This window comes from Amblyomma maculatum, chromosome 9 (genome assembly GCF_055883805.1).
Source record: "Amblyomma maculatum isolate TAMU_Amacu chromosome 9, ASM5588380v1, whole genome shotgun sequence".
Taxonomy (NCBI): domain Eukaryota; kingdom Metazoa; phylum Arthropoda; class Arachnida; order Ixodida; family Ixodidae; genus Amblyomma; species Amblyomma maculatum.
Window position 1 is genome coordinate 82879356 of NC_139352.1, and position 27256 is coordinate 82906611.

General features: G+C 49.0%; 1 protein-coding gene across 1 annotated transcript; it reads left to right on the top strand.

Moving 5' to 3' along the window:
* On the top strand, positions 1–25151 carry LOC146179616 (galactosylceramide sulfotransferase-like). The gene is made up of 6 exons (XM_084580221.1): positions 1–26; positions 1560–1718; positions 13138–13348; positions 14478–14723; positions 15665–15838; positions 24804–25151. The coding sequence occupies exons 1-6, from the start codon at positions 1–3 to the stop codon at positions 25149–25151; spliced, it is 1164 nt and encodes a 387-aa protein (XP_084436347.1).
* The last annotated feature ends 2105 nt before the right edge of the window (positions 25152–27256 follow it).

Consider the following 27256-nt stretch of genomic DNA (forward strand, 5'->3'; position numbering starts at 1 on the left):
ATGACCTCTGACCTCAACTTTGAAAGGTGGGATGCTTAACAACGTTAAAGATCGCGTGATAGGCGTATGATCACGTCAGATGAACACGCGGTGTTAGCAAAACCGAGCAAAACGGGCTATCGCTCGTCATGCTCTGTTTACCCGCGTTTAATCATATCTTCATAAGATTTTCTTTTGGCTTCTCTTCCCGCTAGCCCCGGCGTCTGTGTCCAATCTGGCAACACGCCAGTGTTAAATCAAGAATACTGGACCGCTTCTTTGTTAATGTGGTCACGGTCACCTGTTAATAATTATAATTTATTAACGATGCGCCAATATTGGTGCGCACACTCAAACACACTCAGAGTGTGTGGGGGTAACTGTTTCGGTCTCAAAGGAGATGTCCTCGAATTGTGTGGCAAGCTCAGCAGGAAGTCAGCTACCTGTAGCGACAGAAGGGGTGGCCGTTTGGTGCCCAGTTTTCGCGGTTTCAAGCTAGAGTAAGGGGCGGAGTCAGAATTAACAAGCAAAACAAACTTTATACACAGCAAAAGATAATGCAGAGGAATTCACACTAAAACGTACAGACAAGGGGTTCACAGAAAGGCAATGCAAAAGATGCACCTAAAGAGACTCTGATATAACAAAGAGGCTCCACAATATACAGTTACAAGATACAGATTCAGAACAAATAAACAGCAAATTGTTCCCCGGGCACTGTCGCATACCGACGTCTGGAGAGTCACGATGTGGCCGCCCTGTAAACGTGCGCCGGGCAATTGTCCGCACTGTGCGGAGAAGTTTTCGGACATCTATACCACGTAGTGTGGGCTTGCACATCCAACCCAGTTATTCCTCCTCACCCCAACCCCACTAGGGAGGACGGGGAGGCGACCCTGCTCGGCTGCTATGACCTGCAGGCCCAAAAGGCCTTGGTCGAGCGCGCCCGGGCAGCGGCCGATGCCACTGGGGTCCCGTACTAGGGACCCCACCTAGTTTTCTGTAAGGGCGGGATATTCAAAGATCCAGCTCATGCATAATACCTCCACCTCTTTTAAATCAATAAACGTTTGTCACCACCACCACCACTCGCAGATCAGTGGGCTGGTCGGACAGCGGGTTGACCCCAGGAGCAGCTGCAACACTCGCTGCAACACTGGCTCTAACATTGACTAGCTTGCCCAAGCGGCACGACATCAATACATAGGGCACGACACCGCGGTCTGTCTGTCACAACAACGCAACTTTCACTCTGCAAGCATCCTCTCTTCGTCCCGCCGAGACGCGTGTCGTCATTGGTTAGATTCAGCCGAACCTTCTGGAGGCATCCAGTTGATTTTCCGGCAGGGTGAGTCATCGTCGCCGCCGAGTGATGAGGAGGGGGTGACGTCGATGCGCGCAAGGCTACGAGCTCTCCTCGCGCGGAAAAGGAGACGTTTCTCCACTCTTCTGGAACCCTCCACGCGATGCCACGCGCGCGCTTCCTTCGCGCTGCGCTGACTCAACGAAAATGTGCGCCAATTTCGTGACAGTGACGCCCTTGCACTGATTTATGTCATGTGTCCGTACTGACTTCGCAGTCTCGGAGCGGGCTGCTCGGAGCGCAACCGGGTGGCGTTCATCAAGACGCACAAGTGCGCGGGCACGTCGGTGCAAAACGTCCTAATGCGCTACGGTTACTCGCGCAACCTGACCTTCGCCATAGGGCCCCGCGACGTCTACCTCGGCCACCCCACCAGGTATGCTGCATGAGATTATCTATCCTCTTTCAATTGGACCCATTGTTCTCTGTATGCATGCCTCACAGAGCCATGTGCTGTGCGATGTCAGTGCACATTAGAGATCCAAAGTTGGTCGAAATAGCTCCGCAGCCCTCCACTGCGGTACCTCTTCCACTCCGCTTTCATCCCCACCTTCCGTCTCTTATGGCGCTGTTCAGGTGTCAATAATAATAATAATAATAATAATAATAATAATAATAATAATAATAATAATAATAATAATAATAATAATAATAATAATAATAATTGGTTCACAGAAAGGAAAAAGTATCTGTCACACTTGCTTCTGTGGACACCTGAAATATGCCGTTAGGGAAGGGAGGAAGGTTGAAGTGAAAGTGGAAAGAGAAAGAGCCGTAGTGGAGGGCTATGGAGTAATTTCCCCGCCATCTAGCCTAGCACCCGGACGCTCTCTTCGTTTCGCCTCCTTCGAAACGCAGCCGCCGGCAGTCATCTCGATGGAGGCGAAACGAAGAGGCGTCCGTGTACGCCGCTTCTATTTGAGTTGGGACCGGCGTTCGTATGGAAACTCCGTAGACTACCCTCATCACTCTTCACATCAGCTGGCTCGGGCGTGTGGCGTACGTGACTAGAAAGACCTGTGCATTTAAGGTCAAATTAGCTACAGAACCAGTAGCAGGCCCGTGCATTTTCTTTTCCTTCTTCCTACAGTGGCAACAGTAACAACAGGTCGAATTGTGAAGCCAGACAGCATATGCTGGAACTCGCCGGAGGGGGATCATGATAGTAATAGAGCTATAATTCTAAACCAACCACATGCCGCCGGTTGGATCCAAGCCCACGGCCTCCTAATTTCGTGTACGATGCTCTACCACTCAGCTACGGCGATGGCTGTTTCATCTTCCACGTTATCTGGTATTTGATTTAAACTGATTTATTTGTTCCCAAGGACGCGGGATCGAATCCCGGCCTCGGCGGCAGCTTTTCGGTGGAGGCGAAAAGCAAGGCGTCCGTGTGCTGTGGTGGTAGGTGGTAATAACTTTATTAAAACAGAGGAGTTTGGGGCATGCATGCCCCTGGGCCCCCGCACGGCCCCACTACACTCAAACGTTCATGTTTCTATGGTTCATGACGTCGACAGCCCAGTCTGTGGCGATCTTCTGCCGAACCGGGTCCTCAGAGTGCAGCAGGGTCTCCCAGTCCTCCCAGGTGGTAAGGTGCTCTAGACCCCGCGGGGGAGGATCCGCCGGGCATTGGAACAGGATGTGGGCGAGGGTGGCGTTGGGGTTATTACAAAGGGTACAGGAGGGATTGGTGAGGGTGTGGTGGTGGCGAGACGCACTATAAGGAGACGGGAGGGTGCGCGTTTGTAGTCGTCGCCAGAGCGTCTGGTGGTAGTTGTCTAAAGATGGGTGAGGTGGGGGATAGAGTAGTCGCTCGGCCCGATAGGCCTGCGTTAGCTCACTGAAGGAGTGCATGCGATCACGCGTGAATCCCGGATCGGAGGCCGCCGGCGCCCGGTTTAAATAACCTCGGGCTAACGCATTGGCGGCCTCGTTACCGGGATTCCCGGAGTGCGCAGGCACCCATATCAGCTCCACATAGCGGGGTGGGTTAGTGGCGGGCGAGTTCAGTATGCTGAATGCAGAAATGTGAACTCTACCACGCGCAAAATTTAGTAGAGCAGTTTTCGAGTCGGAAATTATGTAGCGTGCTTCCGTGTGTGCAAGCGCGTAGGCGATGGCTGCTTCCTCGGCTGCCTCCGAGGAGGTGACCGAGGGGAGGGGGACAGTAGCAACAGGCTGCAGGAAGGAATTTGTGACGGCCAATACCGCTCCCTCATTCGTGCATGTGGCGTCCACCCATACGGCGTCCGTTTCGGAGCCGTAGTATTTGTGGAGCGCCGCTGCTCGGGCTCGGCGGCGTTGCTCGTTATACTGGGGGTGCATGTTGCGAGGGAGAGGCTTGATGAGAAGGTCTTGGTGGAGGGGGCGAGGTATGGGAAGGAGGGTAGGGTCATTCGCTGGGACACGAATGTCTAAAGTCTCCAGGATATGGCGACCGGTGGAGGTCTTGGTGAGACGCAAGTATTGGGCTTGGCGATGGGCCTCCACAAGCTCCCCAACTGTGTTGTGGAGGCCAAGCTGTAGAAGGCGTTCTGTGGAAGTATTAATTGGGAGATGTAGGGCCGTCTTGAACGCCGTGCGCAACATGACGTCCAAGGCGTCCGTTTCCTGCCTGTTGAGTCGGAGATAGGGGACTGTGTATAAAAAACGGCTGAGGACGAAGGCGTGAATTAGACGACATAGGTCGTTCTCCTTCATGCCTCTGTGATGGCCCGAAACTCGTCGGATGAGGTGCGATATCGCGCCTGTCACCCGCTTTAGTTTCTTGAGAGTTAATGTGTTTTTGCCGTTGTTCTGGATGTGAAGTCCCAGAACCCGGAGCGTATTCACCTCTGGGACGGGACGGCCATCGACTTCGATAACAATCGGTGTGGTGGGGCATCCGCGGGTCGTGGGTCGAAGTATAAGTAGCTCAGACTTCTCTGGGGAGCATGAGAGTCCGACCGTGTGCTGTGCGATGTCAGCGCACGTTAAACCCCAGGTGGTCGAAATTCCCGGAGTCCTCCACTACGGCGTCTCTCATAGCCTGAGTTGCTTTGGGACGTTAAACCCCACAAACCAACCAACCAACCTTATTCATAGGAAGGGAAAGGCGCGGTAACTGTCTCACTTGTTTTCTGTGGACACCGCAACCGCGCCGTAAGGGAAGGGAGGAAGGTGGGAGTGAAAGTGGAAAGAGAGAAACAGGAGCCGTAGTGGAGGGCTACGGAGTAATTTCGACCACCTGGGGATCTTTAACGTGCGCTGACATCGCACAGCACACGGACGCCTCTTCATTTAAGTTGCGTGTAGCCTATCATTGAGAGTGTTCACCTGCGCCACCCTCCTCCATAGCGTTGGAAATGGAACCTTCCGTGTGCCCGTGAGTCTCCCGTACGGACTCTACCCGTACTGCGTGATCTAGCGAGAAGGGTCCTTTACGCTACTGTTGAGGTGAAATCCGCGACTCGAAGTGTTAAGCTAATTGGCAAACTAATGCAAAAGAAGGGGCTTTGTTATGACATACATTAGAAGAAAGTCAACAGCCACTTGCACAAAAGAAGACATATGGTATTGCATTTTTATCAATATGAAGTTTTATTTAGTAGGGAGACGATTGACTAGTAGTAGTAGAAAAAAACCACATGTCACCTGTTACATATTTATTATAACCACAATTCTTATAGCTGCATTGTTACAATTCTTTACATTCTCGCTTTGCGACAAGCTTGTGTCTGCGTGTGACTGAGTTTGTGTACGACACCACACCCTGGCCAATCTCCCATGGTGGGTACGTGCCATTTTTCAAAAGGCCAAAAACAACAAAGCACAACGCGGTATATATGTGATTAATTTTTTTTAGGCTTCTTGACACATTATACGCGGTGACATTCTCCACAAGAAGATGGAAAAGAAAGAAAAGAGTAAGCCATTATGTGTCATGCGCACCGATGAAACTAGAAGAGGAAGAAGAAACCAAATAACGCGGGGTTCGACGATCGAATTTCGGCGGGCAGAATACAGACTAAACGGACGTGATGTATGCTGTATACTAGCAAGCACAAGAGGCCACAGAATACATTCTGTTTTGTCCAATGCCCCAACCGCATGATTAGGCCAGAATGACTTTCGAACAGGAACTTACATTTCGCGCATCGACGACTCCCCAATAGCGATTAAGCTGCCGAAGGGCAATATGAAAGAAAAACAGTGCTCTATAGTACATGGTTAGGGACGTGGAAGCAACCGCGAAAATAGCAAACCGACGACTTACGATGCGGATAGAAATTTCCGTGTAATTCGGTTAGCTAGGACATTTGGGGAAGTTTTTCATAAGGACCATCTTTTACAAAGGGGAAGTCACAAGCTGAGGAGACTGGCCTCTCACTCCCTCCAAGTGGAATAAAAAATTACGATGGACTTTAGCGATTAAAGTAGTGAAAGGCGAAAGCCTGAGTGCCGCATTCCGTTACGCAACTGGCACTAATTAGTAATTATTTAAGTAATTATTCGTTAAATAATTATGCATTAAACAGCTAATTATTTATTCAATTATTCACTATTTAGGTAATTAACCAATTACTTAATTCGTCGTTACTATTTAGTTATTGGTTAAGTGGTCATTAATTAGTAATTGCGTATTGATTGGTGTATGGCCATATAAGGCCCGCATTCGTGCATACTGTGGTGGTGTTCTGTGATTGGTCGAGACCTCTATGACGTCATCACGCCTCGACCAATCACAGCCGCCGCAAAAGGGACACGTTTTGTCCACGACAGCATGAGCCATTAAAGGCTTTCGCCTTGCTTAGGCTGTAGCAAGAACGAAAAGAAAATGCACGGGCCTGCTACTGGCTCTGTAGCTGAGCCACCTCCGCTGCCTCGTGCGGACAGAAGAGAAATAGAGAAGAAATAAAAAGAAAAGAGAGAGAAAGACGTGTGCCGCAACAGCCGTCGTCCACCACCTAAGCGATGACGGGTGCAATGACGGCCTATACAACATAAAAATTAGGTAGCAGGCTAGCCCCCGCAGCGAAGCTGACCTCGCCGGGGGCGGTATTACAGAACTGCGTTCAGTTGGCGTTCAGTTCCGGAACGCTCTGTGATTGGTTGGAAGCACTTCCGCTCAAATCCTCTCAGGAGGAGCCGTGACGTAAAAGCGAAGTGCTTCCAACCAATCACAGAGCGTTCCGAACTGAACGCAGTTCTGTAATACCGCCCCGGGCGTACGATCCAGGTGTCCGTGCGGCGCCTTTCATTTGCAGCTTCTTCGAACGCCGCACAATACAGCAAACAGAAGCTGTTGTTGTGGCTGTAGGAAGAAGGAAAAGAAAATGCACGGGCCTGCTACTGGCTCTGCAGCTGGGCCACCTCCGCTGTCTCGTGCGGACAGAAGAGAAAATAGACAAGAAAGAAGAGGGAGAGGAAGACGCGCGCCGCAACAGCCGTCGTCCACCACCTAAGTGGTGGCGGGTGCAATGACGGCCTTCAACATATAAAAATGCGATGGCTGGCTAGCCACCGCCGCAAGCGGCGCTGACCTACCGTCCCAGCCCCTTAGGGCCAGGAACAGCCACCCTTCGCAAACAGAAGCAGGCCAGATGTCTAGGAGTTAGTACGGCAGGCATCAGTGGCGTTTGAAATTAATTTACAGGATAAAAAAGGCGCTGTATTTGTCAATTTTCGGCGGACACATGTACCCCGCCGTAAAGGGAGGAAGGTGGGAGTGAAGGAAGAGAGGTAGATAGAGGTGCCGTAGTGGAGGGCTACGATCCACCGCGCTATAATGGATTTCACCTCATCGCAGTTTAGTGGTCCAAAGTGCCTTCTAGAATTTTTATTGCGATAGCAGTACTGCGCCAGGTTGGTTGGTTGTACAACTTTTAATTCTATCGGAAATGGGGAGTCGTGCGCCCGCGGATTAGAGGCTGGCAGGGAGGTTTCGAGCCGTCGCGTGCCACCCGGCAGACGCCACGCTTGACTTTGAACAGCCGAAAAAGAGGAGGAAGAGCAGAAGAAGAGAGAGAAGACATGGCTACGTCATCGTGACGTCACATCCAGTCATGTCTAACAACCGGAAGTGACAATGACGTCACATCCGTTCATGACGTCATGACTGGTAATGGCGTCACCAAGAGATTCACGCATATACGAAGCTGACCCCGGGGCAGATCGAGAGGAAGAGGCGACGCCGCGGGCACAACGGTCCGTGCGAGAGACTCCAGCGCATCCGTCACCAGAGATGAGCCCAGATCTAAGAGCAAGAACAGGGGGCCGCCACAACCACCGCCACCCAAGGACGACAAGAAGCACTGGCCGAAGCCCGGGGAGACGCCGGCCGGACAAGCAAAGACAAATGAAGAAGTTAATGCAGGTGGTAAGTCGGTCAGCTTCGCTAGCGGGGTCTCCAAAGAAAAAAACTTGAACTTTCGGAATTACAACAGACTCAAGCCGAGCATAGCAAAGAAATCAGAATCATTAAAGAAGACATCAAAGAGATTAAAGAAACCCTCAAATCGCTAGTCGAGGTAATTAAAGAGTTAAAAGAGGCAAAAGCTACACCTGCACCCGCACCTCCGATGCTCAGGCCGACCGTCATACGGGGCCCCGGTGGGGCAAGCGAGAGCAATTGTGGCGGGGACAGTGACGACTCAGATGAAATGAATATCGATCAGGCTAGACCTGTGAAACGTAAATCAGACAACACTAGTGTAATTGGGCAAGCCAGAAAGCACGTGGCATTTGAAAATTAGTCAAGGATGAAATCATAGACTTCGAATTGAACCTGAACAAGGAACTCGAGGCGAGATTTGGAGTGCTAGAAACGATGCTTCAAGCCCTTTGCAACGCATCGGATATACAATCAATATCACAATTATAATATCACAATATACAATATCACAATTATAATGGATCCCAAAACGTCTAAAATTTGGCAATGGAATTGCCGGTCGTTGTCAATGAAGCGATGGCTGTTGCAACAGTACGTAGCTAGCCAGAACACACAGCCTTTGGCAATGGCTCTGCAGGAAACGCGAGATGTATGGAAGCCTTCGGGGTACAAAAGCTACGATAGCGGGAAGGTAAGTAAAACCCAGGTCGTGACGTACGTCAAAAACAACGTCGCCATCGTCCAGCACGAAGTTGTCAATAGGGAGACCGAAACGGTCTTTGTGGAAATCCTGACCGGTAAAAAGAACAGAGGCAGCATATTTCTACTCATTGTGTACAGCTCCCCGAAGTGCACGAAGGCGAGGTTTGGCCCGATATTTAAGAGAGCGATTAGCCTGGCAGGTAAGATCCCACTAATAATAGCCGGCGATTTTAATGCCAGACATCGAGAATGGGGTTACACGACCAGCAGCCCGGAGGGTAAAACGCTTTTGGAAGATATCAATGAGTCAAACCTCTACATCGCTAACGACATTAGATGCCCGACGAGGGTGGGCAACAGTGTATCAGCGGACACAAACCCGGACTTGACTCTCTGCCATAGAACTGGCATAGTCAAGTGGACGAACAAGCATCAGGATCTAGGTAGCGACCACTACGTGCTAGAGGTAGAACTAAGCAGGAAAGTGAGCGTTAAGCCCGCTGTGTATCGGACGGAAGCCCAAGTGGATTGGGATAAATTCAGACAGATCAGAGAACGGGAAGAAATTGGAGATATAGAGTGCATTCAAAATTGGGCCGCCCAATTAATTACCCATGTAAACGAGGCCACCGAAGAAATTAAAGGCGAAGCTCTGCCTGAGGCGATGGATAGCAGGCTATTCGGCATGTTCAAAAAGAAAGAAGAGCTAACGAAGAAGCTCAAAAAGCAAAAGTGGAACCGAAATCTCAGGAGAGAGATAGCCAGACACAACGTCGAAATAGAAAAATACGCCCGGAAACTAGAGTCGCAACGTTGGGATAACAAATGCGACGAAATGGAGGGCACCATGAATGGGGCCAAGACCTGGCAACTGCTCAGGTTCCTGATAGACCCCAGTAAGTCCAAAACGGCCGCCAACATAGAACAGGTTAAGGCGAGGTATAACTTTAAAGGTACGGACAAACAGCTCATTGACAAGCTAAAGTCCACGTACGTAGCTCCCCCCGCCACAGCGCATTACAGAGATTACAACGGACCGACGAACAGCGAGCTTGACGCATCCATAACAGTGGCAGAAGTCAGAGCGGAGCTGCACGGCCTAAAAAGATGCTCGGCCCCCGGGCCGGACCTCGTTAATAACAAGATGCTCGCAAATTTGGACGACGAATCTATCAATGCCCTAACCAGATATTTAAATCAGGTGTGGGAGAGTGGTCAAGTACCCCAAGAGTGGAAGAGGGCTAAGATCACCCTAATCCACAAGCAGGGAAAACCACCGGGCTTGGAGAATCTCCGCCCAATATCACTAACATCCTGCGTAGGCATGAGAAAGTCATTCAGAGGAGGCTAACCAAATACACCGACGAGAATGATGCGTGGCCGGCTGAATTGGTCGGATTCAGGCCCGGCCTCTGTACGCAAGATACCATGCTCAGACTACATAACGATTTAGTCAGAGACTTCAGGAAAAAAAATACGAAAGCTATTCTAGGCTTAGATCTTAAGAAAGCTTTCGACAACGTCAGCCACGACGCCATTCTCGACGGGCTCGCTGAGCTAAGAGTCGGCGAAAAAACCTACAACTACATTAGATCATTCCTGCGAGACAGGACTGCGATCATCAGCTTTCAGGGCTTAAATTCGGAGGAGTTCCCGCTGGGTAACAGAGGCACTCTGCAGGGGGCTGTACTCTCACCTTTCCTTTTTAACGTCGTAATGAGGAAGCTCCCCCGTAAGCTTGGTCATCTCGATGACTTAAAATTAAGCATCTACGCGGACGATGTGACCGTCTGGATGTGCGAAGGGAAAGACTCGTACATCACATCCAGGCTCCAAGAGGCAGCCGATATAATCAGCAAACACGCAGAGGACGTAGGTCTATGCTGTTCGCCAGAAAAATCGGAGCTCCTGGTAATGACCAGCAGTAGTGGGAAGCTAACTCCAGATATCAAAATTAAAGTCAACGGGAACGAAGTCCTGAAAGTAGATGAAATTGGAATATTAGGTATGATAATGAACCGCAGAGGTAGTAACAAAAGCCTGATTAAGAAATTAAAAGATCAGGCGGAGCTCGTAGTCAGAGTATTTAAGAAGACGTCCAACAGAAGGAGTGGTCTCACGGAGGCTATAGACTCGTACAAGCTTTTGTCACGAGCAGAATCTGCTACGCGACTCCATTCCTAAATATCAACAAGACCGAAGAACGCGAATTAAACACCATAATTAAGAGGTGCACGAAGTGCGCTCTAGGACTCCCCATAACTACTTCTAACGACATTCTAGAGAAAATGTGGTTGCATAATGAGTGGAAAGAGCTAGCTGCGGCGGTCAGGCTGTCCCAGAGAGAGCGACTCGCAGGAACGGCGGCGGGTAGGCAAATCCTCGACTGGGTAAACCTACTAGCGCCAGGGGAAGGCGAAAGTGTCAGAGAAAGCATAGATCGAGAAATCAGAAAGCATCTATACGTCTCGCCCATACCGAAGAACATGCACCCCGTACACGACGAGGGGAGGAGGAAAAGCAGAGCACCTCGCTAACAAATTGAACAAACTCCCACCGGGATCGGTCGCCTACACCGATGCAGCGATCGGGAAAGAAGGCGACGTAACCTCGGTCGCCCTATTAGACACCGGGATCGCCATAGGAATCGAAATAAACCGAGATCTACCGCCGGTAGAGGCGGAGGAGATTACAATAGCCATTGCCATTGCACGACCAGGCGTGAAACACGTCATCAGCGATAGCAAAGCGGCGGTTAGGAATTTTAGCAAGGGTAGAGTCAGCAGTCGTGCTGCAAAAATTCTGAACGAGTCGTCTCTCGCCGAAAGCGTGACCATAATCTGGACCCCAGCACACGCCGGCCTCGCCGGCAACGAGGCCGCCCATATGCTCGCCTGCTCATCGCTACCTCGGGGTGCTGCGGACGCCTCCACAACATCCAAGAGCAAAGAATGTATTGGTACGTTTAGGGATGCGACCGACAATCTGAAGACCGGAGGATATATCCGCCACCGTATAGATCCCTGAGTAAAAAGGAATCGTACGACTGGAGAAAACTCCAAGCTCGAAATTTCTTTTCGCCCCTGTGGATGAGTTGGACGGCTGCCAGAGGGCGGAAGAGGGACGGTGCAGAAACCGAAATTTGTAAATTTTGCGGCCATGTGGCAACATTAGACCACATAATATGGAGATGCGTTCGTGCCCCAGGGCGCAACGTGATTAAAACTAGCGATGAATGGAAGACCACGCTAAGAAGCTCCGACGAAAAAACTCAGCGATTCGCCGTCCGCCTGGCGGCCGAGGCTGAAGACCTCTTCTCCTAGACGGGGCCGGGTGTCCTCTGGCCGCGGTGCGACATACTTCCTCCCTGGACGCCTGCGTGTGGACCCGTAGGTGGCTGCCGTGCCATATTCGGCGGAAATAAATGTTCTTCCTCCTCCTGACCCCGCCGGGCGTTCGATCCAGGCGTCGGTGCGGCGCCCTTCATTTGGCGCTTCCTCGAACACCGCATCACAGAACTATGCTCCCGCATCATACTCTTAAAGGATGAGTTTTAGTGTCCCCAATAATGTAGCACCTTACACTGATAAGGCGTGATAGGGGAATAATGTAGGAGGCAAAAGAAGCTTCCGCCATTGCTATCGCAATTCAACTAGGGTTAACCAGAGTTTAACCACAACTAATTTTTTTTAACCTACACCAGCTACATAAGTGTAACAAAAACCATTGGGGGTATCGGAGATTTGCTACACTGGTGTAGCTGGTGTAGGTTAAAAAATGGCTCTTCTATTACACTGTGCAAAGCCGCGTGGCGTCCCATTTTACGTCCACTTTTTGCGTCTCCGCTGTGGCCTCACCTTATTGTCCGCGACATTGCTATCTGAAACGTGCACTGGAATCACAGTGAGCTACTGTACTGGCGTCGCACTGGAAGCGGGCGTCTTATGCGCTTCGCTTCGGTCGAAACACTGCCGTCTCGTTCGGGACTGAATCCTAGTTACCCAGCTTTAAACGCAGCTGCTACACTTAAATCGTGTCACTGGTATGCACACTTTTAAGGCGAAAGCCTTTAATGGCTCATGCTGTCGTGGACAAAATATTCCCCCTTTTGCAGCGGCTCTGATTGTTCGAGGCGAGATGACGTCATAGAGGTGTACGACCAATCACAGAGTACCACCACAGTATGCGCGTATGAGTGCCTTATATGGTCATATGGCAAGCAATGATGAATTAATTACTAATTAATTACCTAGCAAATCATTAATTACTAATTAGTGCCAGTTGCGTAGCAGAATGCGGCACACAGGCTTTCGCTTTTCACTACTTTAGTCGCTAAAGTCCCACGTAATTTTATTCTGTCTCCGAGTGGGTCGCCACGGCAGCGCTTGATGTAGCGCCTTTCGCTGCCAGGCAGACCACTGAGCTTTCCTTAGCGTCTTCACCATCGCCGCTGCGGATCTTTAGTTTTCTCGCTTTCGGAACAACCGTTAGCGCCTATATTCTTCAGACTTTTCCGGCGTTCCCAAGTTACTCACCAAAGACACGTCAATACACTCCAGGTCGACTGAATTGTTTATAAAAAGCGGCTTTAGCCGAAAACAAAGGCAGCAACGGCAAGCAGTAAAACAGCAGATTAGAAATGACCAAAGCTACTCGTACCGATTGCTGTTGAGTGGTTCCGAGCATGGAAATAGCGTCCCCTTTTCTTGCCTTCAAGGTTCCATCGTAGCATGGTGCCCAACCTGGACCGTTACGGCAAGCAGTATCACATCCTGGCTCACCACAACCGCTTCTCTTCGCGGGAGGAATACGCCAGCGTTCTGGGCAAAGACGTCTTCATCATCTCCATCGTCAGGGAACCCATGGCCATGTTTGAATCGCTTGCTGCCACCCTCAAGCTCAAGGGGGTACACATCGATGATATTGAGGTGCGTTGGATTGGCGCGTCTTTAACGCGTCTTCCTGAATGTATCTCACAAACGGCTTACGCCAATTGTCACGAAGAGGCGTCCGTGTGCTGTGCGATGTCAGCGCACGTTAAAGATCCCCAGGTGGTCGAAATTACTCCGTAGCCCTCCACTACGGCTCCTCTTTCTCTCTTTCCACTTTAACTCCCGCCTTGCTCCCTTCCCTGACAGCGCGGTTCAGGTGTCCACAGAAAACGAGTGAGACAGTTACCGCGCCTTTCCCTTCCAGTGAACCAATTATTATTGCCACGAGAACTGGTACGGAGTACTCGCAGAACTGTAGCGAGTTTCATTAAAAGTGCATCGTCGTGTATGAAGACGTAAGCAGTGCTTGTGCAAGGCTTGGATCTGGGGTCTCCGAGCTTACTTGTGCCTGCGGGCTTAACCGGCTCACGAGCAACGCTGAAAGCAGGGGCATACTGAAAATATGAAGTTGACTTTTAAGCATCGGGCGACCGAGGAAGCTATGTAGCACAGCTAATTTTATGGCCGCCATCTTGGCTATGACGTTACATCGATTGTAGCCATCTTGGATTTTGGAAACAGAAACTAAGCGCGATTTCGTCCCCTGACGTCATAATCACGTGTTTTCACTTCTATACACCACATTGGATCGTGACGTCATCTTTGGAACCCGAATTTGGTGGCCGCTTCCCATTTTTGATTACGAAACTCTGCCGCCATCTTCGATTACTTCATCATAATCACGTGGTTTCACTTTTGACCGCCATACTGGATTATGACGTCAATATTGGCACCCAAATTTAGCCGCCATTTTGGATTATGACGTCATAGTCGCTCAATTTACGATGGAGACCGCCATCTTGAATTTGTGGGACAAAAAATTTCACGCCGAACAAACCCCAAGAAATCGAGAAACATGATGAGTAAAAGCTAACGCCGTTGAGTTGGGCTAGGTGGTATATATTCATGACGTAAAGAGCACAAATAACAAGGGGTAAGGGAAAGTACACAGGCAGCACTCGTTGTGTGTCCCTTTCTCTTGTTCCTTTTTTTTTTGCGCTGCTTACATCATTAATTGCATGCACGCATACCCAGTGTGTTGACCTGCTTCTCGTCACACTGGCAGGACACTCTCGGCAAGGGCCATTTCATGTCGTACCTAGCTGGCCTGCGTACGCACCACGGCCGCATCGGCACCAACCAGATGTCCTTCGACCTGGGTTTGCCTCTGCTCTCCATGAACGACTCACACAAAGTAGTCGATTTCATCCGCCGCCTGGACTCCGAGATTGACCTTGTGCTCGTCGCCGAGCTCATGGACGAGTCGCTCGTGCTGCTCAAGCATGCGCTCTGCTGGACCACCAACGACGTGGTAAGGCCGTGGTACCGTTCTCGCGCCAGCGCTGTAATCTTATTACGTGACTTATAGAGCGATGGCTTACATACGGCTTCTTGTGAGAATATCTATACCGACCTTGTAGGTCGTGACTAAAAAGATCGCGCGTGCGCCTACTGTCCATTTGCAATACTATCCAGGCACGTTTGTACCATGCTGATGATCGTACAGGCCGGATAAGAGCTCAAGTGCAGGTTTTTCCATCCATGAACACGCAACAACAGTCATTCGAGTAGGTGAGCACCAAACGAGAGATACAGGTGCGCTGTAGACGTCCCACAAATTGGAAATAATATTTGATAAGTGGAACCAAATGACAATCGATATGGATGGGCCCTGTGAGGAATTATTTACACAAGCTGTCATTCAACTTCCTCGTGGTGCAGCCTCAGTCTAAAGTATTTGAAACTGAAATATCTCACCGCGCGTTACGTGTCTTCCCTCAACGCCAAAGCTTCTACTTACAGCGCCGGCACACTCAACTAGGGAACAACCATGAGGTCTTGACTACGACGGTGAGGCTGGAATGCAGCCCTGGAGTGTTTCCTTTAAATGGGAATCACATTGTACGTAAGGCAGACGAAACTGATGTGCACGCCTTGTAAAATGTAAACCGTGGCTAATGCTTCGTGCATGGCTATGAATTGCCCTTGAGCTGTACACGTGCGAAGAGAGGATAACCTATGGTCGCTTAGGGTAACAAACTGGATTCCAAGGGAAGGAAAGCGTAGCAGGGAGCGGCAGAAAGTTAGGTGGGCGGATGAGGTTAAAAAGTTCGCAGGGGTCAAGTGAATGCAGCTAGCAAAGAACCGGGTTAATTGGAGAAATGTGGGAGAGGCCTTCGCCCTGCAGTGGGTATAGTCAGGCTGATGATGATGATGATGATGATGATGATGATGTACACGTGACTCGCGCAGGTGAGCTTCCAGCAGAACGCGCGGAGCTCGCAGTTCCTGCCAAGTCGCATACCAGACAAGGCCCGCCGCGCCATACTCACGGCCAACTACGTGGACGTGGCGCTCTACGGGTTCTTCAAGAGCAAGCTGCTCGAGTCCATCGCCGCGTTCGGCGCGGACAGAATGAAGGAAGAGGTGTGTCAGCTTGCGTGCGTAGATCGAAACGTAGCGCAACTTGTGCCCGTGCTCTCATTCATCGTGCTCATGCATTTTGGGCTTGCAAGCAGGCTCCGAATCTGATGTCATGTGATTTCGAGGAAATGATGCGATAGTAATATGCACAAGTGCAAATGATAGAGTTCAAAACATATTTTCTTCGATCTTCATCTGCGTGGAAATCGATCAACTTGAAGCCCTAAAGAGGAGACTTCAGGGTGCAAAAGGCCATGCTTAGGTGTTGCCTGACTCGTCATTGTTATACTATAATGAAATTTGTTTAAGTTACTTTATTAAAGAAGGTTTTTAGGGATTATGACTGACTCCAGAACGTTTTCTAACCAGTAATGAACCACACAAATGGAAGCATTCGTGTATATATATATATGTCATTGTTATACTATAATGAAATTTGTTTAAGTTACTTTATTAAAGAAGGTTTTTAAGGATTATGACTGACTCCAGAACGTTTTCTAACCCGTAATGAACCACACAAATGGAAGCATTCGTGTATATATATATGTCATTGTTATACTATAATGAAATTTGTTTAAGTTACTTTATTAAAGAAGGTTTTTAAGGATTATGACTGACTCCAGAACGTTTTCTAACCTGTAATGAACCACACAAATGGAAGCATTCGTGTATATATACATGTCATTGTTATACTATAATGAAATTTGTTTAAGTTACTTTATTAAAGAAGGTTTTTAGGGATTATGACTGACTCCAGAACGTTTTCTAACCAGTAATGAACCACACAAATGGAAGCATTCGTGTATATATATATATGTCATTGTTATGCTATAATGAAATTTGTTTAAGTTGCTTTATTAAAGAAGGTTTTTAAGGATTATGACTGACTCCAGAACGTTTTCTAACCCGTAATGAACCACAGAAATGGAAGCATTCGTGTATATATATATGTCATTGTTATACTATAATGAAATTTGTTTAAGTTACTTTATTAAAGAAGGTTTTTAAGGATTATGACTGACTCCAGAACGTTTTCTAACCTGTAATGAACCACACAAATGGAAGCATTCGTGTATATATATATGTCATTGTTATATTATAATGAAATTTGTTTAAGTTACTTTATTAAAGAAGGTTTTTAAGGATTATGACTGACTCCAGAACGTTTTCTAACCCGTAATGAACCACACAAATGGAAGCATTCGTGTATATATATATGTCATTGTTATACTATAATGAAATTTGTTTAAGTTACTTTATTAAAGAAGGTTTTTAAGGATTATGACTGACTCCAGAACGTTTTCTAACCAGTAATGAACCACACAAATGGAAGTATTCGTGTATATATATATGTCATTGTTATACTATAATGAAATTTGTTTAAGTTACTTTATTAAAGAAGGTTTTTAAGGATTATGACTGACTCCAGAACGTTTTCTAACCCGTAATGAACCACACAAATGGAAGCAGTCGTGTATATATATATATATATATATATATATATATATAGAGAGAGAGAGAGAGAGAGAGAGCGAAGGGTACGCTTGATTTAAAGAAACATTTTATTGGACTCGACGTTTCGACTTTCGACCAGAAGCTGGCCTTCATCAGGAGTGGTGAGGATGAAGGCCAGCTTCTGGTCGAAACGTCGAGTCCAATAAAATGTTTCTTTAAATGAAGCGTACCCTTCGCTCTATAATTTTTAAGCGGCCAAGTACATTAAATGTTCTCGCATCCTATATATATATATATATATATATATATATATATATATATATATATATATATATATATATTTAGCGGCATCGTGATGCTTTGCGTGAACTCATTCGCAGTGTCGTGCGCGAAGAACTGAGAAAATTCTGGAACCCCCTGCAGCAATCGCCAGCTTCCGTTTCTGCTATAGTGCAGAAGGAGGTACGTCAGGCGCTCAAGAGCCCTCTTTCGCCTATAGTTACGAGCCCGCCATTGCTGTCGAGGACCGAAAATCGTCCCACATATGCGGAAGTTCTGCAGAGTCAGGCTCCCCCTCCACCGCCACCCATTCCCGCGCCGCCTACAGTTCCGCTGCCCTCGGTGCAACCAGTGCAGTACTTCGACGAACGTCCCCTGCCCCGACACAAAGCCGGCATTTGGCGCACGCCTGACCGCCGTGCACTCTGCTTCCACTGCGGTGAACCAGGCCATCTCTACCGGGATTGTCCTTATCGACGCCTCGGTCTTCACAGCTTCCGCATCGACTCGCCTCCTCCCCGGTTTGGTCAACGACCCCGAGTTATTGAATAGTACCGGGCGGAACAGCGTTCATGTCGTACGCAGCGTCAGTCCCGCTCCCCTTCACCAAGGCGCTCATCGACGTCCACCCAATGTTCCTCGCGAGAGGGGCAAGGCCGCTCGTCTAGCCCTGCTAGGGAAAACTGAAAACAGCGACCTTCGTGGGCGAGGCCGCTGGTAGTCGCTGCGTTGAAGACCTCCCGTCGTCGCCGCTTCGATCCGACCGCGAGCTGCTGGTATCGTCCCCTAGGGAAGCCAAAATCGTTTCTCTGGACATTCCTGTTATTTTAGACGGTCGTACTACAGTCAATGCATTAGTGGACACCGGTGCGGATTATTCGATTTTGAGTGGTCGCATGGCGACTGTTTTGAAGAAGGTGCTCACTGCTTGGCCAGGTGTATACCTTCGAACCGCCGGCGGTGATATAGTTACCTAAAGGGGATGTGCACGGCTCGTATTCAGATTAACAGATATACGTTCGTCGTTAGTTGCGTCGTTTTGAGTGACTCTTCCCGTGACCTTATCCTCGGCATTGACTTTCTGCGAGAGTACGGAGCAGTTGTCGACCTGCGAAATAGAAGCGTCACATTTTCGATGGGACAATCTGCCGAACGAAATAGTAGCAGTCCTTGCAATGCCACACTTCGCGTTTCCGCCGAGAGCGTCTCGCTGCCGCCGCGAAGCAGTGTTCTTGTGGAAGTTACCTGTGTCGATTTCCGTGCCGGCGATGCTGTAGCGGAAGCGAACCATTCACTCCTGCTTGTTCAAGGCATCTGCGCTGCTCGAAGTTTATTGTCGCTTCACAATGGCCGGGCTGCACTCCTTGTCACAAATGTTTCTAATGAGCACCGGCACTTGTTTCCGAGAACTGCTATCGCTTTAGCTGACCCTGTTACGCACGATCCGGTCTGTTTTGCATCCACGGCAGTCGAAACTAATGAGCCATCTCTTGACAACATCGACATTAACTGCCACTTGTCAAAGGAGAAACGGCGGGCCTTAGAGCCACTATTGCTGGACTTCAAGCACTGTTTTGCTTCTTTCTCGAAGGTTCCTCAAACGCCCATCACACAACATCGCATCATTACTTATGAAGACGCTCGCCCTATACGACAGCAGCCTTATCATGTGTCTGCCAAAGAACGAGAAGTGATCCAGACGCAGGCTCAGGAGATGCGGGATGATGGTGTTGTGCAGCCTTCACAAAGTCCGTGGTTTTCACCAGTAGTCCTGGTCAAGGAGAAAGACGGCACTCTTCGATTTTGCGTCGACTATCGGAAATTGAATAATGTGCCAAAGAAAGATGTATACCCGTTGCCGCGCATCGATGACTCACTGGACAGATTGCGACGTGCGAAGTATTTTTCATCTATTGATTTGAAAAGCGGCTATTGGCAAATCGAAGTAGACGAAAAAGACCGAGAAAAAACCGCATTTGTCACTCCAGATGGCCTATATGAATTCAAAGTACTCCAATTTGGATTGTGCTCTGCTCCAGCTACATTCCAAAGGATGATGGACACCGTCCTCACTGGCCTCAAGTGGCATATCTGTCTTGTGTACTTGGACGACGCAGTTGTTTTTTCCGAAACATTTGACCAACACCTCGAACGCCTTCGAGCTGTACTGGAAGCGCTCCGTTCTGCTGATCTCACGCTGAAGCCCGAGAAATGCCACTTCGGGTATACAGAACTCAAGTTCCTTGGCCATGTTGTGAGCGCTGATGGGGTGCGCCCGGATCCCGATAAGACTGCTGCCGTTGCACGGTTTCCCATTCCAGCTAACAAGAGGGCTGTTCAGCGCTTTCTCGGCCTGTGCGCATATTATCGGCGGTTCATTGCGGACTTCTCTCAAATTGCGGAACCTCTGACGCGCCTCACAAGGAAGGACACCTCCTTTGTGTGGAACTCTGATCAGCAGACGGCCTTCTCTTTGCTTCGCGAGCGCCTTCAAACATCCCCTGTTCTGGCGCACTTCGATGAAGCGGCTGACACAGAGGTGCACACTGACGCCAGTAGTATCGGTCTTGGCGCGGTCCTTGTTCAGCATCAAGACGGGATCGAGCGAGTAATAGCCTATGCTAGCCGCACACTCTCTCGCGCCGAAACGAACTACTCCACCTCGGAAAAGGAATGCCTGGTGGTCGTGTGGGCCACTACGAAGTTACGCCCCTATCTTTACGGCCGACCATTTAAAGTCGTCACGGACCATCATTGTTTGTGCTGGTTGTCAAATCTGCGAGACCCATCGGGACGGCTTGCACGCTGGAGTTTACGGCTTCAGGAATTTGACATAACTATTGTTTATAAGTCAGGCCGCAAACACGAAGACGCTGACGCGCTGTCACGAGCCCCCGTTGACACTGACGATGCTGCAGCCGATGGCGACAACGGCTTTCTAGGAGCTCTCAGTGCATCTGAGCTCAGGGATCGACAAAGAGCTGATCCAGACATCCTTCCATTCATCGATTATCTGGTAGGGCGTGATACGACGCTCCTTCGACGCCTATCCCGGCACATTGGTTCATTCTTATGCAGCAAGGCGTCTTGTATAAAAGAAACTCCCAAGGCCAAGAAAGAGCTTACCTTCTGGTAGTACCATGCGAGCTCCGTGCGGATATTCTACTTGCTTGCCACGACGAACCGACGTCTGGTCATTTGGGTTACTTACGGACGCTTGCTCGAGTCCGCAACATGTATTACTGGCCAGGACTCTCCTCAACTGTGAAACGCTATGTAAGAAGCTGTCGCGAATGCCAGCGCCGTAAAACACCGCCCCTGAAGCCTGCCGGATTTCTTAAGCCCGTTACAGCACCACGTATTCCGTTCGACCAAATCGGCATGGATCTCCTTGGCCCTTTCCCTTTGTCGCAGGCCGGAAACAAATGGATAGTAGTCGCTACTGACTACCTGACCCGATACGCTGAGACAAAGGCAATCCCTCATGCCACAGCTTCCGAAGTAGCCGAGTTTTTCATGCATAACATAGTCTTGCGGCATGGCGCCCCTTCGTATGTCATTACCGACAGAGGGACAGCTTTCACTTCGCAGCTCATCGACCACATATTTGAGTTGAGTTACACGACCCATCGCAAGACCACAGCGTACCATCCGCAGAGCAATGGTCTTACCGAAAGGTTAAATAAGACGATTGCGGACATGTTGTCAATGTACGTCGATGTGCAGCACAAGACCTGGCACGAGGTGCTGCCGTACGTCACATTTTCGTAGAATACAGCCCAACAAGAAACAACGCGCTTCACACCATTTCGACTTGTGTACGGGCGTGAAGTTCAGAGCATGCTCGATTCCATGCTCCCGTGCCCAGATGATGACCAGCTTCCCCCAGATGCCCAGCAGTATGCCATCCGCGCTGAGGAAGCCCGCCAGCTTGCCCGTGTGCACATCGGACGGCAGCAGACCTCTGACGCGCACCGCTACAACCTCCGGCACCGCCAGGTTCACTACAAACCTGGGGACCAAGTATGGGTGTGGACACCAGTTCGCCGTCCAGGCTTGTCAGAGAAACTCCTTTCCCGCTACTTCGGGCCGTACAAAGTGTTGCGTCGTGTGAGTGACCTCAGTTATGAAGTTATTCCAGACGGCGCCGCACTTTCAAAACGTCGAAAGCCCAGCTCGGACATTGTGCACATTGTGCGGCTGAAGCCGTACTGCCAACGATAACGCAGGGCCACCTCCTGTGACCACCCCCTTACTTTGCTGACCGTTCTCACCGGCCGTCTCCACTTTTTTTTCCATTTTTTTTTTCGGAAGGGGGGGGGGGGGGGTAATGCCACCTAGCGTTGCCAGGTGGCGCATGACTGAGTGAAGGACGACGAAGTGTCGCTTGCGGGTTTTGCGTCTGTGCTGCTCACCGCTGTTGTATTGGAGCTAACCCCCTGCTATCCTTGATATCCTCAATCACCTTGTACGTGACAATATATAAACGATTCTTTCGGCCTGGCCTATCTTCCTGCGTTGCCAAATACGTCGCATCCTGCCCTCTATGCCAACGTCGCAAACGGCCGACGTCTTCGCCCGCTGGCCTTCTACAACCTGTTCCCTGTCCCGCCACGCCATTCGACGTAGTCGGCATCGACTTATATGGTCCGCTACCTCTCTCCGATGGGGGTAACCATTGGATTATAATAGCTGTCGACCACCTTACACGCTACGCTGAGACAGCACCTGTACCGACCGGTTCCGCTCAAGAAGTAGCAAATTTCTTCTTGCGATCAATTGTATTGCGTCATGGCGCTCCTCGGATGCTCCTAAGTGACCGCGGGACGTCCTTCTTATCGGCAGTCGTTGCCGAAGTTCTTAACGCGTCATCCACCCTTCATAAGACAACCTCAAGCTACCATCCCCAGACTAACGGGCTGACTGAGCGATTTCACCGCACCTTATCGGATATGATCTCCATGTACATCACACCGGATCATCGAAATTGGGACACTATTCTACCATTCGTCACTTTCGCCTATAACACAGCAGTACAGCGGACTATCGGTTATTCTCCATTTTTCCTCGTTTATGGCCGTCCTCCAACTACAATTCTCGACGCTTCCTTCTTCTCTACGCCCGACTACTCCACATCAGTACCTACCCAGTTCTTATCTCGTGTGGCCAGATGCCGTCATCTTGCCCGCCTCAACACAGCAGCGTGCCAGGAAGACCGCAAGAGTCGCTACGATTCTACGCATCGCGTGGTCTCTTATCGTCCCGGTGACGAAGTACTGCTGTATACACCACTGCGCACCCCTGGCCTTAGTGACAAATTCCACCACCGCTACCTTGGTCCCTACGAGATTATCAGCCAAACTTCTCCAGTTAACTACAAAGTCACGCCTGTTGATCACCCAGCTGATCGACGCCACCGTGGAACTGAAAGTGTTCATGTTTCTCGCTTGAAACCGTTTGTGCGCCGCGGTACATCGGTTAATTAGGAGCGACCAGGCTGGCCGCTTCCGACCCCCCGGGCAGATTGTGTGAGCCTTCTATGGACCTTCTTTCATTTGTACATGCCATGATCTTCTTCTTTCATTTGTACATACCATCATCATCGTCCCGTGGCGCCGGCTCCGGCGCGCGCCTGGGTTCGTGATCGGATTAAAACGCTAGACAAGGCTTCGCTGTCCTTGCCGTCACGACCTCGCCGTCTCGACCTAGCCTTCTTTTACAATATATAGATGGTGGAAATTTCCGGAGTCCTCCACTACGGCGTCTCTCATAGCCTGAGTCGCTTTGTGACGTTAAACCCCGCAATACAACCCTTTATATATATATATATATAGGGTTGTATTGCGGGGGGTTCTTTAACGTGCACTGACATCAGACAGCACACGGGCGCTTTTGCTTTTCGCCTCCACCGAATATATAAGTGGGCATCCTCGTAAGTGAGGAGCGCTACTTCAGGCAGTGTTGCCTTCGATTTTTCCTTTATTTTCAGTTGGTTATTCAGACACCTCATTCGTTTACGCAGAAGGTATCCACGTTTCTCAAAGCCCCTTGGCATGCAATATTTATATGTAATAATTTTGATGGCCCACGTATTTAAAATCATCGTCAATGCTGGCCCAGATGTGGGTATTTTAATCCGTTAAACTGCGTGCTTTTTACCGCACAAGAAGTACATCCGTAGCGCCCACATTGTCCTTGCTCATTACCATATACCTTGCTAAAGTGTCGCGTGCACTTGAAGAAATTAAGCAGAGCTTTTTCATCATACCAACTGGGAAACTCCACTTCAAAAAGTTACCAGTTTTAGTATCCGCTTCTCGGGTCCTTATAGACTGTAGCGCCAGCTAGAAGCGCCCAATAAAAGTAATGCGCTATTGCGTTATTGCTATCTGAAAATTCTTTTTTGTTCCTTCTGTTCCACTTTAATTCACGGCTATTACGTTAAGGAAGTTTTGCTATTGCAGCTCATCTGACTTTATTTTCTGGTTGGTAGTGCATTTATTAACAACCTGAACGTTTGCAACTCAGACGGTTTCTTTGATCGGCCGCGGTCGCCGCCACCTTTCTTATACACCGGATTTCTGACCAATCAAAACCGCTTTTTTTACACATTGGCCCTATGAGACGTTGCTCAACTGATAATATTAAAGATCTCTGGAGGCAAGCATAAAAGAAGTAATATCATGAGCTTTGCTCCCTCTTTCACAACATATATTATGGTGAGGTTACTCCACAATAATAAAAAAATAATATGCCTCTGCCCGTGCCCTCTTTCACAAGGTCTAAGAAAAGGTGCTTTGACATAGGTGTTTTGTTTACGAGTAAGCATACAGGTTGAAAGTTACAGAAAGCATACACAAAGTTAGGTGGGCGGATGAGATTAAGAAGTTCGCAGGGGTCAAGTGGATGCAGCTAGTACAAAACCGGGTGAAGTGGAGAAATATGGGAGAGGCCTTCGCCCTGCAGTGGGTATAATCAGGCTGATGATGATGGTGATGATGATGATGATGATGATGATGATGATGATGATTATACAGGTTGAGGGTCGCCGGCGAAGGGGTAGGCAGCGAACGCGATGGTTAGATGGCATCCTCGAGGCACTGCAGATGAAGTTATGTGATGTTAGGAAGATAGTGAGAGACCGGAAAGCGTGGCGTGACATGGTCCATAGGGTCACGAAGAGTCGGACACGACTGAACTGAACTGAAGCATACAGCACTGCGCATGCGTGCAGGTGTTTGCTCTACGCAAAGCGCGCATGGCCATGTACGGCGACTGCGTTGACTCAGAGGAACCGGCGGACAAGGTGTTCCCGCCGCAGTTCGTCTTCCGCGGCGACGTCGTCGGCTACCGGCTCAAGAACGTGACGCGCAGGGTGCCGGCGTCCACCTGTCGTCTACTGGCGGCCAACGAGCTGCTCTTCACCAACATGGTGCGCCGTCGCCAGCTCATGGACATCTCGGCCTTCTACTTTGCTCGATGGGCAGCGGGAGGAGCACCCGAGAAGCTGTCGACACACTTAGTCGTTGTTTTGCTGATGGCCTTGTTCTCCTTGGTGACCTCGGAAATGTTGTCTGACTGACGTGGCAACGCGTTTTTGTCTTGATTTGGTGGAAAAAAGAAACTGCGTTTAAATGTTTTGTGCAGAACACAATTCAAGGGTAACAAAAATTGAAGGAGTTGGCGATTGTCCATCCTACTGTTCTTGCTTGTCCAGTGCATTATACTAGCTCTTCTGGGCTATTGTTGACCATGTTCTACTCAGTATAGTCTTGATCTCTCTTGTGAACCGAATCCTCAATTTCGCAAAGCTTTATAGCTTGAAAAAGTCGTTCTTAATATTTTGTACAGGATAGACTTCAACCGTACAACGAACTGGATGAATTGGTGACGGTTCATCATAATGCGCTTTGATAACCACGTATAAGAGACGTGAAAAGAAGCTAGGACGACGGGAATCACGAGAGAAAGATGTGACGTATACTTCTCCTTTTGTCATTTGTCTACTGCGGCCCGGGAACACCACGCTAAAAGTTACGTGCGTATTTAATTTTGCACTCCAATTATATAACAGGAACTCCATATTACTCTAAACAGACGCGCACGCCTTGTATGGGTGACGTGTGCATGGAGGCCCTTTAGCAGAACGTGTCTTAAAAGGGACAGACCACTGGCCAAAATATTTCATGAGATTATGGTGGAAATTAAAAGACGTCTCTTATAGTAAAGGTCGAGCACCATAATATCAAAGAAAAAAAGGTTTAAAAACTGTTTGCATTGAAAATTGCATAAAAACAACTGAGACGCCACCTTGAGGAGAAAACGCATTACTTTCATTTTAGTACCCCACGTGACTACATCTCTGCAAAATATCGCTGATTTTCGTAAGTGCACACTATTCTTTTTCTTCTTCTTCGAGTGCATGTCATAATTTATTACATTTTGCGCTCTCTCCAGTGCGTCCTTAAATAAAAACCACCCCTATTTTCGCAGCGTGAGAAGCATGCTTTGGCTACTAGATGGCGCCACATTGTTTTGAATTCGGTGGATGAAGCAATGATAGTGCCCACTAAAACTTTCGCCGACGAGGCGTACGTTACTGTGCCGTAACAGCTTTGAGTGTGAAAACTGAAAAGGACGCTACTCTATGCTAAAAAATGTTTACTGTCTGGCGAGCTAAACATTTATTTTCGGTGCGTCCTTTTTTGACGCGGTCGCTGCTCATGGTTTCCAGAATTGGACTACATAAAAACGGGCGCATGCACTGATCGAAAAACTCACGGTAAAATTTTCTACGCCGTTTCTACTAAAACCACTATAGCAATGAACATTTTAGACAACAACCTTTTCATTGCGCCGAAAAAAATTCGATGCCTAAATTCCAGTGTTCTGTCCCTTTAAATGTGAGACCCGAAGTCATTATTTCACACGTGTGCGCTGCCTGGCAAGATGAGATGGGGGAAAACCACCCACTGTGCAGTGGCCTCGTAGTCACCATTTACTAGCTGCTGAAGCAGTCTGGAAGACACGCCAATTAACTCAGCCGCTCCGTGCAGCCTGCAAGACGTGGCAGACATCTGTGCAGTCCAAGTTGCAAGCGACTTCTTGGACCTGGGGCGTGTAGATGTCTCCCTACGCCTCACATGCAGACTTCCATCTTTTGGTCGAGCCCACCAGAGTTTTGTATCAGCTGTCCCTTTGGCGCCTTTAGCATCAGGGGCACTAAGTTGCCAATACGTTGTATTTGTTAATGCGTTCCCCTCTTTAGTTTTTTATTCTCCTAAAACAAGAACAAAGGAGGCGTACGTGACATGTGCATCATCGCTTCCACCTGAGTAAATTTAGCATTTTCTGTGTTGGTCTCAAGACAATCCGTCCATGAGGGAATAGAAAAGCAGCTGCGTGTGGCACCTGGTTCACATTAATTTCAACACAAGCATGCATGAACAAGTGGACGGACAGAAAACTGCTCGTGAAATGAGTCGAAGCACGTATGAGTAACGAGACCGGAGAAAGCGAGCGGATGCAGGAACTACGAGTAGTTTTATTGGCGATGTACAATACACGTTGCTTCCAGGGAAAATGTGCGTGTGCTGGTGCTGTGGCGAACGTAAAAAGAAAAAGTAATGAGAGCTTGAAACAAATTGAAAATGGGTTTTCTTCCCGCGAAAGTATGCCAGAGCTGGC

Coding starts and splice junctions, on each gene's coding strand:
- LOC146179616 (XM_084580221.1), top strand. CDS start 1: ATGACCTCTGACCTCAACTTTGAAAG. Junction 27..1,559: donor TCTGACCTCAACTTTGAAAG/GTGGGATGCTTA, acceptor CTGACTTCGCAG/TCTCGGAGCGGGCTGCTCGG. Junction 14,724..15,664: donor GCTGGACCACCAACGACGTG/GTAAGGCCGTGG, acceptor TGACTCGCGCAG/GTGAGCTTCCAGCAGAACGC.